Source organism: Oryza glaberrima, chromosome 1 (assembly GCF_000147395.1).
Source record: "Oryza glaberrima chromosome 1, OglaRS2, whole genome shotgun sequence".
Lineage (NCBI taxonomy): Eukaryota > Viridiplantae > Streptophyta > Magnoliopsida > Poales > Poaceae > Oryza > Oryza glaberrima.
The window spans coordinates 4775526-4795584 of record NC_068326.1 but is presented as its reverse complement, the minus strand read 5'-3'; the positions used below and the strand labels follow the sequence as shown (position 1 = coordinate 4795584).

The window sequence follows — 20059 nt, the reverse complement described above, 5'->3', positions numbered from 1 at the left end:
TTTTGACTAACTGTTTAAAGTTTGACTAAGTTTATCAAGAAAAGTAATAATATTTTTAACCCAAAATAAATTTATTATAAAAATATAAGTAATTATTGATTTAATGAAACTAATTTAGTATTATAAATTTAAAGCAATTTAACTTTGTCCAAGTTCAGACGCCTTATAACCTCAAACCGAGTGACTGAAACGGAGGGAGTATGAATCAATATATAACGTGTCATATCAACTTATTGCTGTTGATGCTTATTAGTACGATTTACGAGTATGATTATTGATGCTGCTGCTGCTATTATTATTCTTCCTACCAAAATCAAAAGCATTTACAGATGGGCCGTGTGATCGAGAAGTGAGGAAAAGTCACAAGGCCAACTACGAACTACGAAGGCCAAGAGCGATTATTTGCTGGGGGAATAACCCTCAAAAAGTGATTGAAATCTAACCGTGACCCTAAACCACAAAACCGGATATATCTCAATCCCTCAACTCTTAAAACCGGTGTAATTTGACTTCCTCAGTGATTTTGTAGGGCGGTTTCGCTGACGTGGCGCCTACGTGGCAGTATTGCTAGGTCTTTTTTTGCACGTGGCGTTGATGTGGCGCTTAGGTGGCATTAGAAATAAAAAAAATGTGTGGGACCTATTTGTCATTCACTAAAAGTATGGGTGGGACCCAGTGACATGTGAGGCCCACATAAACCATGTTCTCCTCGTCCTCCCTCTCTTTTTTCTCTTCGGCGAGCGGCGACTGAGAGACGGGGGCCAGCGGCGGCGGCGGGAGGGCGGCGGAGTGCTGGAGGAACATCAACTCGAGCGCGCCGCAGCACTGGATGTTCACGCCGTGGAGCGCGACGGTGCTCTGCGCCGTGGACGGCTGCAACCATCTCGACTGCCACGGCGGCAACCCCTTCCGCGTGGCGCTGGTGAACATCGACGCCGCGGGAACCACGCACGCCGCCCTTTACTCGTCGGAGACCGAGGCATGGAGCGGCCTGGCCTCCATTGATCACCACCCCGACGCCTTCGTCCAGGCAAGAAGGCCAAGCGTCCTCGTGGAGAACGCGCTCTACTTCCTCTGCGACAACAACACCAGCATCGTCAAGTTCGACATGGCCACGATGACGCTGTCGGTGGTTTACAAATTTGACAACACATTGATCAGAGGTTTACAAAAGAGATTTACAATTGATGACAAAATCAGAGGTTTACAGTTGATGACAACTAGTAATAACACATTGATCAGTGAGAATAGAGATCAGAAGCAGGGGACAATGCGTCAAGAAGCCTTGACGACGCCATCAACCCCGACCACCTTGCTCTGCTTCGTGTGCTGTTCATCCGCGCCTCCCGGCGGCGAGTCGCTCGCGCGCTTCAGCTTCTTCCTGGTCACCTCCTCCTCGTCGGCGGCGAACATCTCCAACAGCCGCTGCGCCTGCTCCATGGCGGTGGCCAGCCCGGGAACCTACAGCTGCTTCAGCTGCTCGGCGCCGTGGCTCTCCAGCGCGGCCACCATCTCCCGCACCTCCTGCCTCGACCGCGCCGCCAGGTACCTTGTCACGGACGCGAGTGGGCGCCCCGGTACGATGAGGGACGCGGCGTGGACGGTGTCCTCCATGCCGACGGGCTCGCGGTCACCGCCACAGTCGTCGTGGCTGAGGGACAGGGTCCAGCGGCGGCGGGAGCCGGCCCACCCTCCCGCCGCCGTCGTTCCCCTCGTCCTCCCACTGCCACGAGCCGCCGCCACCCTCGCCCGCCTGCCCTCCCGCCGCCGCCGACCCCTGTCCCTCAGCCGCCGCTCGCCGAAGAGAAAGAAAGAGAGAGGGAGGATGAGGAGAACATGGTTTATGTGGGCCCCACATGTCAGTGGGTCCCACCTATACTTTTAGTGGATGACAAATGGGTCCCACACATTTTTTTTATTTCTAATGCCACTTAAGCGCCACGTCAACGCTACGTGCAAAGAACACCAAGTCAATAATGCCACGTAGGCGCCACGTCAGCGAAACCGTCCTCCAAAACCACCGAGGGAGTCAAATTGCACCGGTTTTAAGAGTTGGGGGTTGAGATATCTGGTTTTATGGTTTAGGGTCACGGATTAGATTTTGGTGACTTTTAAGGGTTACAAAGTGAACTTATTCCTTTGCTGGGCCAAGAGAACGGCTCATTGAACACGGCCCAGCCAAAGGCATCGCACCTCCGCGTGCGATCGAGGCCATCGGCGGCGAGTAGTAGTCCAGGTACAATCGAAAAGCCAGCGCGTCTCGCCCTCGCCCAGACATCTCGTGACCGCCCCGCCCGGCGCGCGCCGCTCGTGCAGCCAGGGAAAGCGCGCGCGCGCGCGGCGCAATAATCATTGACGCAATCACGCGGCGAAGCGGACGTCCGGCGCGCGCGGGCGCGGCGGCCGCTAGCTGGTTGGGAGTTGGGAGTGGACGGACGACGGACACATGCGCGCAGCGCGCGAGGTGGTGATGGACTTGATGGGTATCGTAGTAGCGGAAGCTTGTGGACGGCGTCGCGCGCGGCATATGGATGGACAAGGCACCTGCATGCTCGCTCGCTGTTTAGAGATCGAGATTGACACACAACGTGGTTCACGCGTGCGCCATCTATATATTCATCTATCCATGAATGATCATAGAGACGATAGTGTGGCACTTTTTTTTTTGGAACACGTAAAAATATTGCACGCCAATGTATTAGAAGAAAAAGAGTTTTTTTTACACAACACAATCGGCTAGATAGACCTATATATATACCGGGGGGAGGAAAGAAGATGAGAGTATGACACACAACTAAAATTTTGCAGGGACCGATTAATGTTGTACTCCATTAATTTACGCAATTAATTAATTAATCAAGGTTGTAACCACACAGATCGATGGACACAGGAGTTCTTCTGATTACTCGTGGCCAAGAAAACTCGAGCATCTACTTTAGCATCTAGCTCACGAGCACGAGCTAGGCGTCCAAACACGCAGCAATCTCGGTGACACTGCATGGCCAATTGAGTTAGTCATTGCCCATTGTTCGATATGATCTTAATTAGCCAATGGATGCTGAGAGCCTGAGAGTGAGTAATCTAGGGCATTCAAGCGACCTCTCCCTCTTTCCCCTCCCTTCTTTTTCCAGCTCGCTCCGTTCCTCGTCGATCATGTCACGGGCTCATCATCCACGCCGACGTACGCAATCTGATCCGCGCTCGCTCGCTTTCCCGTGCACGGCCAGTGTATATATAACTCATCGATATCACCTTCTTCTCCACATTGAATTCAGTTCATACTCACTCGTCGGTAGTAATCAGTCAGCTCATCAGCATCTGATCGAGTAGCAAATTGAGCATTCGTTTTGCAGCTAGAAATCATACTAGTGGTAGTGGATGATGTGGCCAAACGGGGAAGGCGCAGTGGCGGCGGCTGCGGCGGCGCCGGCGCCGGCGCCGGCGGCGGCGGTGGCGAGGGGGAAGCGGGCGGAGAAGCCGCGGAGGATCTCGATGGAGGGGCTCCAGCGCGCCATGTCCGACCTGGCCCTGGAGCTCACCAAGAAGCAGCAGGTGGCGGACGCGGCAGCCGGCGGCGGCGGCGGCGGCGAGAAGCTGCCGGAGATCACGGAGCAGCAGCAGGTGGTGGTGGAGGAGGCGCGGTGCGAGTGCTGCGGCATGCAGGAGGAGTGCACGCCGGAGTACGCGCGCCGCGTCCGGGAGCGCTACTGCGGGCGGTGGGTCTGCGGCCTGTGCGCCGCCGCGGCGAGCGCCGAGGCCGACAGGAGGTGCCGCCACGGCGGCGCCGGGCGGACGACGGCGCCGGCGGAGGAGGCGCTGGCGGCGCACATGGCGGTGTGCGGGCGGTTCAACCGCGTGGGGCGCGCCAACCCGGTGCTGATGCAGACGGAGGCCATGAGGGAGATCCTCCGCAAGAGGTCGAGGTCCAACAGCCCGAGGGACCACGGCCATGGCGGCCTCACCAGGAGCTCCAGCTGCATCCCCGCCATTACCAAGGACTGATCAGCTGCCCCCAACAAATGAAATCCTTCACCTTCTTCGGGTGCAAAGCCCGCCAAAATTTAAAAATTAATTAAGCCTCTAGGTTGATTAATTAGTGTCTGATTGCGAGTGATAATCAAGAAACTTGTTGCAACAAAAGTGATTAGTACTATTGATACTACTGAAAGCCTTTTCAAAAAATTGATTGTACTGAAATGAAACTATTGGTGTAGAATTTTCATGAATTCCATGCGAGCTCTTGTAGTTACTTACAGATTGTAATTCATCGTTAATTATTAGAGTAATTACTTAAAGTTTGTCTCCTTTGAAGTCTTGGCTTCTTTGATATCTAGAAATGTGCATGTGTATTGACAAATGTATTGATTTACTTAACTACTCCCATTTTACCCGCCCATCTGTTTTGCTGGTTGCTACGTTTTTTCTGTATATCAGGTGAAATGGAGTTTATTTAAGCTGTTACCTTCACACAGTCAGATGAATGAAAATTTAGCAGCTGCCACAAGCAGAAGTTGAAAACACAGAGGCTAGGTATCATATACTGTCTTCATTCCTGTCAGCGTGTCATTACATCCATAGGGAAGAAAACCAAACAGTGAGCAAGAATAAAGAGTGAAGTGTACGCACGGTTCTTAAACTTGTACAAATGTGTCATCTAGATCCCTAAACTCTCAAAATATATTTTTTGGTCCCCAAACTTGTCATGTGTGTCATATAGGTCCAAACGGGCTCCAACCCGCTCCATGAGATGACGTGGCATGCCACAGCGACGCTTACGTGTCAGTGCGATCCACATGTCAATCATGTAGAAAAAAAATAAAATTTAAAAAGAGAGGAGAAAATGATGTGTTAATTTTGAAAAATAAATGAAAAAAGAGAGGAGAAAAAAATATGTTCTTATTTTTTCTATATGTGGCTGATATATGGGTTCTACTTACACGTAGGCGCCACCATGGCATGCCACGTCAGCACACGGAGCAGGTTGAAACACATTTGGACCTACGTGACACCCAAGACAAGTTGAGGGACCCAAAAATTCATTTTGAGAGTTCAGGGACCTAGTTGACACACCCACACAACGCCATTACACTTTACTCAAGAATAAAAATGTCTTAATCTTTCAGGCACTTCAGTAGACCCATCTAAAACCAGCTCATGTTGTACTGTATCTCATTGCAGTAGTGCAAAACACTTGTAAACAGACACTGGCCCTGTTTGGAGAACTAGTCTAGAGTTATTTTGAAAGCTATTTTTTAGCACAAGGAAATAGTCCTCCAATAGAATAGCCCTAAGTTGTTTGGATTCAAGGGCTATTTTGAGAACTATTTGGCTTTTAATGTACCTTCTCATGGAGAGAGATAGAGATAAAAGACACTTTTTCAGTGGGCCTCACCTGAAATAGCCCCAATTAGCATCCTTTGGGTGGGATAGTTTTTTTGGGTGGGCTATTTCCAAATAGTCCTCAAATAGCTCACACTTTTGGATCTTTTTGAGCTATTTGGACTATTTGAGGGAAGGCTAAAAAATATCCTTTGGATCCAAACAGGACCAGATACTATCTGGATGACTGAATCTACCATCTTCATCGAAACAATTCTTTTTTTTTTTGCGGGGTTCACCGAAACAATTCACTTCACACTAACTGAACTATTAGCATGGATGCTAACCGGAGCATCAAAACTAGGTCACATAAACAACCAAGAAACAAAACGATTCTAAACTTCCTCTGTTGAAAAGCGATTCTGAACTTTTTGTATGGACGAGCACGGTTCATCTTGCCTTCTCCTTCGTTCATTACTACACAGGCCCGTTAGGCCATAAAGTTGGTCCATTATGGCAAGGTGAGCCCGTTATCCGAGTCAAGAGGCCGTGGGCCGCGGCCTCCTCTTCATATGGGCTGGGTTTTTCTCCCTTTCCTTATCGTGTCATTAGGCTACTCCCTGTACACCTTACTGTATCAGCCCAGTATGTATAGAGAAGCCTGGAGGAATAAGTTCACTTTAGGTCCCTCTATTTGTCGCCTAGTCCGATTTTCATCCTTCAACCACAAAACCGGGTACGAACCACCCCCCAACTTACGAAAACCGGACACATAAGGTCCTAAGGCGGTTTGGGTAGTGGTTTTGGCTGACGTGGCGCCTACGTGGCTGGTTTGACTAGGTCTCCGTCCCACGTGGCATTGACATGGCGCTTACGTGGCAATTCGATTTGGAAAAAAATAATACACATGGGACCCACATGTCAGTTACACAAAACAATAATTAAAAAAGATGGGGCCCACATGGGCCCACATGTCAATCTCACTCCCCTCTTCTTCCTCCTCACTCCCCATCTCCCCTCTCTTCGTCTCTCTCCCTCCTCTCCTCTCTCGGGCGCGACGGCCGACGGGCGGCGAGTAGACGGGCGGTGGCCAGCGGGGAGAAGGGGCAGTGTCCGGCGGTGGCCGGAGGAGGAGGAGATGCGGCTAGGGCGCCGAGACGAGCAGTGGCCGGCGGGGTGGACGGCGTGACAGGCAACGAAGAGATGGGTGACTGTCGGCGAGGAGAATGGCGCGACGGGCGGCAACTGGCGGGGAGAAGGGGCGCCGGGATGGGCGGTGACCGGCGGGGAGAAGGGGCACCAGGACGGGCGGCGACCAATGGGGAGGATGACCGACGAGCAGCGGCCGACGGGGAGAATGGGCGGCGCGCGTGACGACCCGGGCGGCACCCTTCCTGCTTCCGGCGAGGACGGAGGGCGCGGCGGAGGACAGTGAGGACGTAGCAGCCGGAGCCCTCGTGCGCGACGGCAGCGGCGAGGTCGGTCCCTCCTCGAGGGGGACGCGGGGCAGCACGGCCGTGGGCGGCGGCGGAGGCTACTGCTGACGACGACGTCTACGTCTTCCTCACCGCCGTCGCGCTCCTCGCCGTCGTCGGCTACGGGGTCAAGAACCGACGCCGTCGAAGCGCCAAGCTCCCGCCATCGCCGCCGTCTGCTCTGCCCCTCTGAGCGCTTCTGTTGCATGTTTTTGGATCAAATAATGAACTTTGAATAACTGATGGTGAAGTTAAAAATGATTTTGGAAGCAGAGAAGCTAACCTTTGCCATGAATTCCAAACAAATTGCGCGCTTCCAGCAGACAACGTTCACAGGCCTGGTTATATTTCGAGGTAAAAATGCAAAATTCCTTCAAATTGTTTTTATCTCTTTCTAACACGATCACTGCAAAATTTGGTCTATCATAAACAAAATAGTTTGCAACTTTGGATGATATCGTCAGATCAAGTTGAGGTCGTTGAGTTCACCTATAAGAGAGATCAAGAACCAGGCCCCTGAACCCGGACAGATCGTCGCCTCATCGTCCTCCCCGTTGATGAACACCACAGCCTCCGCCGCCTCATCCTTCTCCGCGCGCTCGTCGTCGTTGGGCGCGGTCGGCGTCCTCCAACCACGGCGCCAGGAGCTCCCCCCCCCCCCTCCCTTCCCCGGGTTGGACACCCCTGAGTTGAAGACCACCCGCGCGCGAGCACGTCGTCGTTCACGGTGTCCGCCGCGGCGAGGATGGCGACGGCTCGACGACATCCGCTCGCCCCCGCTCCACCCCGCTTCGGCAGCCGCCCGCCCCGCTTCGCCCCTCGGCTCCGCCCCGCTCTGCCTCCGCCGCCGCTCCGCCCCGCCGTCGCCCGCTCCGGCCGCCGCCCATCCCGTTCCGCCGGCTGGAGAGCGATAGAAGAGGGAGAGAGAGGATGACGTCTGGGTCCTCATGGGCCCACCATTTTTTATTAGTTGTGTGCGACTAACATGTGGTCCCACGTGTACTATTATTTTTTCGGATCTAATTGTCACGTAACCACCACGTTATTGACACGTTGGACAAAGACCTAGTCAAAAGAAGCCACGTAGGCGCCACCTCAGCAAAAACCAGATGCAATACTGCCGAGGGACCACATTTAAACGGTTTCGAAAGTTGGGGGACCTGTCGTACCCGGTTTTGCGACCAAGGGACGAAAATCGGACTGAGCGACAAATAGAGAGACCAAAAGTGAACTTATTCCAAGCCTGGATAACTTTGTTGTTAATAACAAGGCCTGTGAACTTTAGGCCCACAAAAATGTGCTCGGCTAGCAAATACAAGGGACCACGCTTATCTTTTTGTCGCTAAGGGAGCGTTCGGCAGGAGGAGTAGGTGAGTTAGTTTGTTTCGTTTTCCGCACGCATGTTTTCCGAACTATTAAACGATGTGTTTTTTTAAAAAAATTTATATACGAAAGTTGCTTTAAAAAATTATATTAATCCATTTTTGAAGTTTTAAATAGTTTATACTCAATTAATCATGTGCTAATTACTCACCTCGTTTTGTGTATCTTCCCAATCTTTTCTTTTCCCCTCCTCTCAAACTCACCCTAAATTATCCCTCATTATGTTTTTTAAGACCCATTATGGCAGGATATAATCCTACTATGTATCCCCTTTTTTTTCTCATATGGTTTATTTTAAGATAATACATACGAATATCAACAACTATCATAGTGTACTTGCCAGCAAGTATCACCGTATATTAACGAGTATATCGAAGGTATCACAAAGATTTCAAGGAGTATCATCAGAAGTATCAGGAAGATATATATCGACGGCTTAATTAAGACGAAAATAGCAAAAGACTCCCAAGTTAAAAAGGAGAAATAAATAAATAAATCCTTGGCTCTTGGCTCCCTTGTTCTCTTTGTCGCAACTTCCACAGCTCGTTTATATCATCTTATTAATTATACATTTATACTCCTTTCTACAGGAAAAAAAATTAGGGCAATTAGTACTGTAATTCCATGGCCGCATATTCGTTCACATCGATGCTGTGGATTTGCTAGATGCCTCATAGTTCTTTGCTTGGCGTGGAAAATAGCATTGGTTCGATAGGGACGCAACGAGCCATATATGCCGTACAGCCGTAGTATATTTGTTTACTCCTCTGGCACGATCAGGTCGTACATTTCTAAAATAATTTTATTTTTCACCATCTAATCTGTCCTCAAATACTTTTAGATTATCACTTTATTAGAGTTTGTGAAAGTAGATTGCAAATATAATGAGACTTATTAAAGTGGTGGGGGCGATTGTTTTGGGATATGTTAAATTAGAAGATATTGTAGCTTTTTTCCCTTTTATTGATATGTGTGATGAGTGAAAAGTGAATTAATTTTACAGGGTACAGTGAAAAGGAAGCATTATATATCAAAGGTACAGAGAAAATTAATTTTACTGTTAATGTTACTTACTGTGTGTTCATGTGGATGTGGTTGGTTTTGCCGCAACCGACAGGTCGCTTGCAAGGAGACGACGATCGATGAGCACATCTGCACACATGTATGGGTCGCATTCTCTCTCTCTCTCTGCATCGACCGTGCCATGCAGCAATAACAATCAGTAGCTACCTGACAATGACCTTTCACTAGCAAACAGCTTCAATGCATTACTGCTGATGTAGTATGGGTATGTTTGATTGGCTGCATTGGGGTGGCTCGTATCCCTCGTGCAACCAGCGATGCGTTTTGGTTGATTGTATGGGTATAAATAGGGGCGGATCCAGCAATAAAAAAAAATGAGAGGCTTAATTATATAGCTTCTTCAACCTACAGCTATTTAGGAACCATTAATTTATCATTTATGGTGAGAAAATTGAAAAGATTGCTCCGGAGGTATCCATTGGTCTTGTGGGTGTAGGGGGGACTCGAGTCCCCCTGCACCCACGTTGGATCCGTCCATGGGTATAAAACTGGAGTAGATCACCCAAGTGATTGTTATTACATCAACAGTATTAATGCGGACGATGTATGTCCTCTCGACAGTGTCTTAGCCACGCTTGTGTCAGAAAAGAAAGTAGAATTTTCCATCTATTTTTTTTCTGTAGTTGATTAATCAATGTAATTGTCCATCATCTAGATGGTTATTGGTTAGGGTCCAGGGTCCTCGCTGATAGTCAACAAAATGGCCATGTACAGTCTCGATGATCGAGTGCAATCTCACCGACTGCCGGTGATCTGGACGGATTAAAGAGGTGTTTGATTCATTATCACGTTTTACTACACCATTTTTTAAGCTACCATAGTTGAGTTCGGTTCATTATCATAGTTATATTTTTATTAACTTTACCACATATTATAGCTAGTAATCTATCTACCATATTTTTATCTACTATAACTTAGCTAACTTTTCACAGAATCTTCAGCTTTCTAAACAGTTCAGATTGTCACATAAATTCTGAGAATATGTAGTTATAGAATCCAGAAAATGAATTAGGGGCCCTTTGATTCGCAGGATGGGAAAAACACAGGAATAGAAAAAAATGCAAGAATTGAAGTAGTACGTTGCTCAAATCCTACAGGAATTAACAAACACAAGAAAGACAAATATGAGTCCTTCGATAGTGCTATGGGATAAACAAAGGAAAGTTCACAAAAAAATCACACCTCTTGCTATTTTTCCTATAAAATGTGAAGCATAGGAATACAATCCTATGGAAAGTTGCCTTTCTTTCCTATGAATCAAAGGGATATGTAGGAAAAAATCCATAGAAATTTGAATCATATAAAAATTCTTTGCCAATCCTATCAATCAAAGGGGCCCTTAGAATTCAGAAGCTGGTTTACAACTTCTCTAAATTATCAGAAGTTAGCTACCAACTAGCATATTCTCGAAATCTTAGGGCCTGTTCAGATTATAGTCGAAATAAACCTTAGCCAAAATTTTGGCAATTTAATAATATTACTAAATTTTGGCTGGATTTCTTATGGATTTAATAGAGTTTAGTGAAAAAAAAACTAAATGTATGTATATATTTGATATTTTTTTAAAAATAATATAGTTTAAAATGTAATTAATCTGAAACAACCTCCGTAAACTTCCCAAACAGCACACTAGATCCAACGGGCGAGACGAGCCCCCTAAAGAATGGAGCATGGCTGTCCCGTTCTCCATGATACAGTGGACGGTGGATGGTGGGGACCACATGAATGAGCCGGCAGCTGTAGCACTGCCGCTGGGAGCGATGGCCCCACCTGTCAGCCCCCCGTCGGCTCGGAGCGTGGGCCCCACCTGTCAGCCACGTCGTCGCTTGCGCCCACCTCCCTATAAATACGCGGAGAACGACCGCGTAAAACGCGCGAAGGAAAAAAGAAAGAAAAAGTAAAACGAAGGGGAGGAGTCGGCCGGCGGGCATGGAGGGCGGAGGAGGAGGAGGGGAGGAGATGATGATGACGTCGGGGGCGACGGGGCGGATCGTGCCGGTGTTCCGCTCCGTGCTGTCGCGGCGGGCGCTGCTCCGCCTCGCCGTCGCGCTGCACTCGCTGCTCCTGTGGGTGTTCCTCCTCGTCGGCGGCGGCGGCTGGCGGCGGAGGCGGGGCGACGCGGGGGAGGGGGCGGAGGCGGGGAGGGCGGTGAGGACGCGGAGGAGGGCGGCGGAGGAGGAGGACGTGCGGCGGAGGAGGGCGCTCGCGGAGGAGGTGGCCATGGTGGAGGACGCGGACGGGGAGGGGGCGAGGCGGTGGGAGACGTTCGTCGTCCCCGGGGCGAGGAGGAACGCGCTCTTCTGCCGCGTCTGGGCGCCCGCCGCCGCCGCCGCCGAGATGAGGTGAGCACGGAGGGTTCGGCGATCAATTTTTCCTTCGGTATAGTGGTTTGGATTGTTGTGGTGGGGATCAGTGGCTTGTTTTTTTTGTTGGCTTATGGCGATTTCGTTTTCTTGTTGGACACATCGATTCAATTTCTTTAAAATTGATCTTCTCCCATTGGTGGATTGGTGGGGGAAGGGCGTTTTGTGGCTCTGCTTTTACGCAAGAGGACTACCTTTTTATTCTCGTCTGATTGCTGTGAATACTTTTACTGTATTATTATTCGTCATTTCGTTCTGAATTTTAGGGAATTTTTGTTTCTTGGTGGAGAGAGATCCCAGGTTTCGGAATTGGGGTGGCGTTTTGTTCTCCTCGAGTTGGGGAATTGGAAGAGGCTTCTTTTGTCTCTTCTCCAAGCGTTTTCTTTTGGTTGGTTGTAGCTGGTGGCAGTTTCGGTCAAATTTCCAGATTGTTTTCGCTGAAATTTCCAGTGATCTAGCTGTGAAATGACGGTTAATTTCAGTTCCGATTAGACATTCGTGAAGATGAGCTGCATCTGGATCATAATAATTTAGTGGTTTGATTTATCACGGTAGGATTTGTGGCGTAAATCGCATTGTTGAAACTCTGTTGCTGCATCTGCGAGTCTCTCTGAGAGAGACGTGCCGTCTAATGCACGTCTCCTACACACATCCGGCCTCAGATACCGGGCAACGTTCTTGCATTCATTGCACCGGCTAGGCTGCAATTGAAGTAGTTCGCCGCTGCATAATCTTGTCTTCATCCGTGGTTCTGCAATTGTTAGGTAGGAGTAGTTCGATATAATGGTCAAATGGACTTCTTGCCAATTGTCATACTCTCTTACAAACCAGTTGGCTAAGTTTACGACAGCTTCTGATGCAGAGTATTTTTCTCTCTGATGGTATGAAATGTTTAGTGCTGGTAACTTACTAGTACTAATGGATAAGAAGAGATTATAGAAGCTTTATTCGTGTACCTTTAGGCTTTAGTTTAGGAGAGCAATTTAAGCACAATCGGGTAGATTAGCAGAATCAAAGCGATTCCTTATCTCACAACCTTTGCTCCATTGCTATATCTTTGTTATCGTTGAAAACGTCTGAATGTGATGGCTTAAACTAAAGTGACCCTGAATAGCTTAGCTATCAAGAAAAGGAGGAAGCTTTTTTTTATTCCTTTGCCCCAATGTTGTATAACCAAACTGTGGATTATTCTTATTCCCATGACCTGCTGGTTTAGCTCTGTTCAGCTGTTCACATTTTAAATGATACTGTAGTCAAACGCTGCATTGAACAAAGATTGAAATAGGAACCAACCACCTTTGTTTAATACTTCAACGTGTAGCTGATCAGCTACCCTTGACGCTGCTGGCAAATTTGACAACCCTACAGCTGAAACCTTTTGAAGAGTATTGTTCTGTTGAAGCCTCTTTTGCAGCAAAGTGGAATTCTTCATTAGCCTGAACCATCTATTTACGAGGGTAGCATGTGTTTCAATGCTAATGTTAAGAACAGTTTATTTTTACTTTGCAGTGACACTGTTGTACAATTGCTTCCACTTTCAATTTATACTGATCATTTCCTCTCTTTACTTTAGGGGTATTTTGGTCATCATACATGGGCTTAATGAGCACAGGTAAGGCTATATATCCTCTTAAGTCCCCCACCCACCACACACCTTAATATACAATATACATGTTCTTTCCTCTTTGTTGTCAAAAGTATAATTAAATACTTTTTGATCCCGTATTTCCAGTGGAAGGTATTTGCACTTTGCGGAGCTGCTCACATCATGTGGCTTTGGAGTATATGCAATGGACTGGATAGGTGAGAACTAGTTTGGTTTCTTGGACATGCATTATTGCCTCTTTCACTCTTTGGATGGCTAGTTTTAGTCCTACATTTAGGTAAGTTACAGTGGTTTGGGTCAGAATGCACATGAAATTAGTTTTTGGGGTTGTTTAAGTACCCATTTTGTCGGACCTAATATAACTAACTGAGTTTTTGTGTGAGCCAAAAAGTCATTGGAAAATATGGGGATTGTCTATTAGAAGGAGTATGACTAATTAGAAATTTAGAACCAGCTAAATATTTCATTTGATATTGAAAGTGAAGTAGTCTTATTGATAACAGAGTATTACCGTTTGTTATGGACAAAAGCATGAAATTTTATTCAGAATCAACTTCTAGCTCATGATTCTAATGTTACCACACTCTGTTCACCCACAGCACAAATTGACCCTGCAATGCACACTTACTAACCAAACACAGTAGGCAATTTCATTGATTTTATCCATGCAGTTTGCATTGCTTTTTGTATCAACAACATCTGTTTGTTTCTACTTTTATTTTGAACATTAACAGGCTAACTCTAACATCTCCATATACAATGTCAGGCCATGGTGGAAGCGATGGTCTACATGGTTATGTGCCTTCACTAGATTATGTTGTAGAAGATATAGTAAGTCTGAAAATAGCAAGTCTGTCTTGCAATTATTCCTTCATTCTGTTACTTATGAAATATTTTATTATCTTCAAACAGGATGTACTTCTTGGTAAAATTGTGCTTGAGAATCCAGGGGTCCCCTGTTTTCTTCTTGGTCACTCCACTGGTGGAGCTGTTGTTTTGAAGGTATGCCTTGTAACAATAAGTAGTTTTTCTCAGCTCTATTTAGGCCAGGTTTAGAAACTGACCCTACTCCTCTGGGCCTGTGAATAATGGATATCCTGACGGGCAGAGCAATGGTGCAAAGCATTAACAAAATAGCCTGGTTGAAAACTTGAAATGGTTTGGCTGCAGATATGTTCATTTTACATGCTTCATGTTCTTCTTTCCCTTGTGCTTATCAATAGCTGGTATTTTCCAGGCATCATTGTTCCCTCATATCAGAGCAAAACTGGAAGGCATCATCCTAACTTCACCAGCTCTGCGTGTAAAACCTGCTCATCCCATTGTAGGGGTAATGCTGCTTTTTCTGATACCCTGTTTATTTCTAAACTGTGTTAGTTTTGATGGAATAAGCATCCTCTAGGTCAGCAAAAGTAGATTCATCTGCATAACTTGCTAAAAGAAGATCATGAATACCTTTGAAGAACTAGGTATATTTCAATTAATTAAAACAGCTTGCAAAATTGGTTTAAGCAACTTATCATTTGCCATCTTATCAAACCTTCTGTGAGAAACTGTGGCAGTTGTATTCTATTCAACGTTAGAAAAACAGATATACTATGACCTGTATGCGCTTATTAAAATGATTGCATTATATATTTAGAATTTTCCAATCTGCACAAACTATGCCCGGCAGAAAAACAATCTGTACAAAATTAATGCTTACGAGAACTACATTTAATCTCGTCCTTGATGTGCAAATCTTAAAAAATTGGACCATCTTGTTTTTTTTTTTCCACATTCTGATTAGTGCATACCAACTATCTGAATCTTGCAGGCTGTGGCGCCAATATTCTCTCTGTTAGCACCAAAGTTTCAGTTCAAGGGAGCTAACAAGAGAGGCATCCCGGTGTCCCGCGACCCGGCTGCCCTGCTAGCGAAGTACTCCGATCCGCTGGTTTACACCGGGCCGATCAGAGTTCGGACCGGCCATGAAATCCTACGCATCTCCTCCTACCTGCTGCACAACTTGAAGAAGGTCACCGTCCCATTCATGGTCCTCCATGGAACCGCAGACCGGGTGACCGACCCCCTGGCTTCACAGGACCTCTACAACGAGGCCTCATCGAGGCACAAGGATCTGAGGCTGTACGATGGGTTCTTGCACGATCTGCTCTTTGAGCCTGAGCGTGATGAGATCGCCACAGACATCATCGACTGGATGGAGCGAATGCTAGCTCTGCAAACCGTGTGAAGGAGAGCAGTTTGCCTGAAAAAGGAGAAAAGAAAAATTGTATGATAAGTTAGGAAAATGGCCGTGTATGTCATTGATCTCATTCTTGATGGAATTATCTGAAAGTGATCTACAAGCTTCAAGTGGTGATTTTGGTTGATTGTTTCATGTAGGACTGGGTCGAAAACTGAAAAAGGGTTTGTGATCTGTAATTATATATATACACCCGCAATAATAGAATTAAGATTTTTAAGGAAACCCCTGCCGCTGAATTGGACATTTTCAATCAGTTTTGTATAAAATCTAATACTGTTATTGGTGTGCTGCAGTTTGCCTAGTACTGCTACTGGCCCATCAAATTTGTCGATCTTTCTTTTAGCGTGTGTAGGATGGATATAAGGATATTCAATTTCTGTGGTTGATTGTTCCTCCCATGGCAAGAGGATTCTTCTCAGTCAAGCATAGACAAACAAGAGTGGACCTCCTATTCTTATCAACAGCATAATACCTCGGTCAAGGATACTAGTCCTTTCATCCCATTTTAAGCGCAGCCATGAGTTTTCATATCTAATTTAATCGTTCGTCTTATTTTGTTTTAAAAAGGTCAAAAACATATCTCACACATAAATTACTATTCATGTTTTATCATTTAATGACAATAAAAATAGTAATCATAAAAAAAATTGAAATAAGACAGACGATTAAAGTTGGATACGAAAACTTATGGTTGCGCTTAAAATAGGATGAAGTATACAAAGGCCGAGTTTAGATCCAAAGTTTTTCTTCAAACTTCCAACTTTTCTATCCATCAAAACTTTTCTACATACACAAACTTCCAACTTTTTCGTCACATCGTTCTAATTTCAACCAAACTTCCAATTTTAACGTGAACTAAACACACCCAAAACAAAGTACTGCTCCCTCGGTTTGAAAATACTAATTCAAAATTTGTACGATAATATAGTCATTTCTGATGCACTGATTCTAATGCACAGACATCCATACATTTTCAGCTAATCACGTGCTTGCGAGAGGAATAGAATGAATTCAAAATTTAAAATTTAACCATTAATACAACTAAAAAATAATATCAGCATATGATAACAAATTAATGATCTAAAAATATTTATACTTTGGAACAAACGTAGTAAGTCGTATTCGTAAGGAAAAAGTCCGAATTACCACCTCAATTAATAAAAAACAGATATTCTTCACCCCTATCTTGTTATACCGGACAAATTGCCCTCTGATAAACTCCGAAGCAGTTTTGATCCTACCTGATACACACGTGGCAGTCTAGTCAGCATAAAAAGAAGTAGGACCCACATATGGTGACCGAGAGAAGAGACAAACTGATAAGTGGCCCCATCATTTTTAATATTTTCTATACTGACTAGACTACCACATATGCGCCACGTGGGACCAAAACCACTCCGGAATCTGATATAGAGGGAATTCGTACCGTCACAATAATTCACGGGAGTAATTCGGACTATTTTCCTATTCATGATAGGCAGCAGCTAGTCTACCTTTCTGCAAGAGTGCAATGCAACCACCAAGAGTCCAAGACTAATCGTATGTTAGCAGCCGGCAACGACAAGTACAACCATGGCACATCCCAGCTGCCGACCTAGTGACCTGACCATCATGTGCGGACTACTCCTGGAGTAGGTGGGGGGAGTTGTGCAGTTTCTTGGATTGGACCAGCAATGGCGAACGGACGAACGGTTGGTCGGAACAATAAAATCACTGCTCCACACCATGTGCATTGCAGTGCGGTGACCTAGGAAAGAAAGCTCGGTCACTAGTCGGGCGACCGTTTCATTTCCTCATCAAACAAGCTGGTCGGTCAGCCTCGCCTGTGCGTCAGATATTCGGATGGATCCATCAGATTAGATTTTCGTACCTATGATGCGCTGTGGAATTGTGGGTTTTGGTGTTGGTTTTGTGCAATTGTCACGTCCTTTTGTTCCTGCCAAACCAAGCAAGTACATACTTCCACCGTGAAGAAGTACTATTTGACGTTCGAAACCAGGCTTGATTAACTTTTAAAGTTTTAGTAATTGATTTTATATTAGAACAAGTTTGTAATATCGTGAGAGGTGCGTTTGCAAGAGCAAGTTCCCAACACTATTCTCTCGTTTTCCACGCGCACGCTTTTCAAACTGCTAAACGGTATGTTTTTTTTATAAAATGTTTCTATACAAAAGTTGTTTTAAAAAAATCATATTGATCTATTTTTGAAAAAAAGGCTAATACTTAATTAATCACGCGCTAATAAACTGCTCAGTTTTCCGTGCATGGGAGATGGGTTTACCTCCCAATACTCTTCGGAGACAAACCAACCGTTGATTTTTTTTAAAAAAAATATAATCATGTGAGTTAGTTATTGGTATTTAACATTTACAAAAGTTTGATGATATCTTATCATGAACAGTAAATGTTGATGACAATATGAAATAAGGGCCTGTTTAGATCCCCTAGCAAAATTTTTCACCATGTCACATCAAATATTTGAGCACATGCATGGAGTATTAAATATAAACGAAAAAAATAACGTGCAATCCTTTTCTTCTAACTGTGGTGTGTAACTAAAACTCTTTTTCTTCTAATATATTGACGTGCAATCCTTTTGCGCGTTCGCGAAAAAATAAACGAAAAAATAACTAATTATACAGATTGCGTGTAAATTGCGAGACGAATCTTTTAAGCCTAATTGCTCCATGATTTGATAATGTGGTGCTACAGTAAACATTTGCTAATGATGGATTAATTAGGCTCAATAAATTCGCCTGGCAGTTTACAGGCGTTTAATACTTTAAATATGTGTCCGTATATCCGATGTGATACGATAAAAATTTTCACCCCTTCATCCAAACACAGCCTAAGTAAAAGGTAGGAGCAACATAAACTTACCCAGGAGCAACAATACTTTGCAATATTTATTTAAGAACGTAAAAAAAAAGAGAAACTTTTCTATAAATCATTGCATGTTTCTTTTATGTTAGATTGTCACGAGTATGTTACTTATGTTTTTTGTGTGAGAGGGAATAAAATAAATCTCTCTCATCCCAAACACCACCTAAGGGGTGCGAGTTATATAAAAGTTTATACACAATTTTTTTCTTATAATATTTTTCCATGAAAAGCTATCGCAAAAATGAAAACGACCTAATAGTGGCACGAGATAAATTTCATGAAGACATCATCACCGCCGCTGATCGATCCATGGTAGCACTACAGTAAAAAAAAAGCGACAGAAAATCTCTCTATCAATCAGCCACCTTGCACGCAACGCACGCGCGACGTCCTGACACGACAAAGACACGCCGAACCAGACGCCGCCCCCGCCATGGCGACGTTGACGTCACCCAGCGACTCCGTCTTCTTCTTCTTCTTCTCCGGCGCGCGCCTCGGCCTCCGCCGCCACGGCTTGCTGCACCCTCTCGGCCATGCCGTCCACGCTGGCGGCGAGCCGCGCCACCAGCGCCGCCTCGCTCCACCCCTCGCCGCGCACGGCGTCGCACTCGAACGCCCACGCGATGCGGCACCCGCCGCCGCCGTCGAGGACGCGGAGCGTGGCGACGTAGCGGCCGAACCCCATGTTGCTGTCGACGACGGCGTACCGGAGGCGCCGCGCCGCGTGGTCCGGCGCCTCTAGGAGCTCCTCCCGCGCCCACAGCCCCGCGGCGCTCGACGCCACGTGCCGGACGCACCCGGGGACGAGGAGGAGGCCACCATCCTCGCCGCCGTCGCCGACGCGCTCGCACACGTCGATGCCAGGGAGGTAGCGGTGCGCGGCGTAGAAGCTGGCGACGTGCGGCCACGCGGCGGACGCCGGCGTTCCCGGGAGCGCCGCCTCCACGGCGCCGCGCCACTGCTCTTCTGGCGGCGCGCCACCGCCGCCGGGCTGCACCGGCCGCTGCTGCTCCTCCATCTAGCTTGTTGCACGTGCCTACAGTCGTGTGTTGACCTGCGACGCTCGGGTGCAGCAGGTTGGTGACGATATATAGAGGATGGTTCCCGTGCCGACGTGTCAACGCGTGCGTGGAAGAAGCTGACGAGCTGAGTGAGCGCGTGTGTCACTTTGGTCACAAGTACTCACATTTTTTTTCTTCATTTTCTCGACACGTACATAGTTGATAGTTGGGGTTCTTTTCTCTAAAAATAAAGATCAAGATCTAGATCAACATTAAGTGTTTTACGCAAAACGATATAATATACACGTATGCTTGTACACACGTACGTGTGTCGCACTCATCCGTATAAACGTAGACACATCCTAACCATGCCCACGTATTTTTAATACTCCATCTTTTCATATTATAAGTTGTTTTAACTTTTTTTCGATCATTTATAAAAAAAAGCAATAACTACAACACCAAGTTGGTTTCATTAAATTACTATTGAATATATTTTGATAATATGTTTGTTTTGTGTTGATAATATTGCTATAATTTTCTATAAATTTAAGTCAAACTTAGAAAAGTTTGACTATAGAAAAGTCAGAACGATATATAATATGAAACATAGGTAGTTTACCATTATAATGGTGATGATAGGTTGATTTGGTAATTTGTTTGGGATGATTTTTATAGGACTTCTATACTTAAAAAAA

General features: G+C 46.0%; 3 protein-coding genes, 1 long non-coding RNA gene and 1 pseudogene across 4 annotated transcripts; 2 read left to right on the top strand and 3 right to left on the bottom strand.

The window, feature by feature from the left end:
* Window positions 1–1254: 1254 nt before the first annotated feature.
* Window positions 1255–1683, bottom strand: LOC127753817 (uncharacterized; annotated as a pseudogene).
* A 1473-nt stretch (window positions 1684–3156) lies between these two features.
* On the top strand, window positions 3157–4383 carry LOC127760279 (uncharacterized). Its single transcript, XM_052284511.1, has one exon. It carries the CDS (start codon window positions 3379–3381, stop codon window positions 4000–4002), a length of 624 nt encoding a protein of 207 aa, XP_052140471.1. The 5' UTR covers window positions 3157–3378; the 3' UTR covers window positions 4003–4383.
* A 1812-nt stretch (window positions 4384–6195) lies between these two features.
* LOC127757425 (uncharacterized) lies at window positions 6196–7664 on the bottom strand. The gene is made up of 3 exons (XR_008013420.1): window positions 7284–7664; window positions 7078–7200; window positions 6196–6993 (listed from the first exon to the last, which is right to left on the bottom strand). It is a non-coding gene; the product is annotated as an uncharacterized LOC127757425 (long non-coding RNA).
* A 3476-nt stretch (window positions 7665–11140) lies between these two features.
* Window positions 11141–15782, top strand: LOC127760764 (uncharacterized). The gene is made up of 7 exons (XM_052285062.1): window positions 11141–11602; window positions 13197–13235; window positions 13356–13426; window positions 13996–14060; window positions 14142–14231; window positions 14467–14559; window positions 15046–15782. Exons 1-7 carry the CDS (start codon window positions 11190–11192, stop codon window positions 15460–15462), a joined length of 1188 nt encoding a protein of 395 aa, XP_052141022.1. The 5' UTR covers window positions 11141–11189; the 3' UTR covers window positions 15463–15782.
* Window positions 15783–18305: 2523 nt separating this feature from the next.
* On the bottom strand, window positions 18306–19401 carry LOC127760384 (uncharacterized). The gene has a single exon (XM_052284634.1). The coding sequence runs from the start codon at window positions 19376–19378 to the stop codon at window positions 18809–18811; it is 570 nt and encodes a 189-aa protein (XP_052140594.1). The 5' UTR covers window positions 19379–19401; the 3' UTR covers window positions 18306–18808.
* Window positions 19402–20059: the final 658 nt, after the last annotated feature.

What these genes read in the sequence shown, in the direction of transcription:
- LOC127760764 (XM_052285062.1), top strand. Translation starts at nt 11,190, where the DNA reads ATGGAGGGCGGAGGAGGAGGAGGGGAGGAGATGATGATGACGTCGGGG. An exon ending in ATATGCAATGGACTGGATAG is followed by an intron (nt 13,427 to 13,995) that starts GTGAGAACTAGT and finishes ATACAATGTCAG; the next exon opens with GCCATGGTGGAAGCGATGGT. An exon ending in GTGGAGCTGTTGTTTTGAAG is followed by an intron (nt 14,232 to 14,466) that starts GTATGCCTTGTA and finishes GGTATTTTCCAG; the next exon opens with GCATCATTGTTCCCTCATAT.
- LOC127760279 (XM_052284511.1), top strand. Translation starts at nt 3,379, where the DNA reads ATGATGTGGCCAAACGGGGAAGGCGCAGTGGCGGCGGCTGCGGCGGCG.
- LOC127760384 (XM_052284634.1), bottom strand. Translation starts at nt 19,378, where the DNA reads ATGGAGGAGCAGCAGCGGCCGGTGCAGCCCGGCGGCGGTGGCGCGCCG.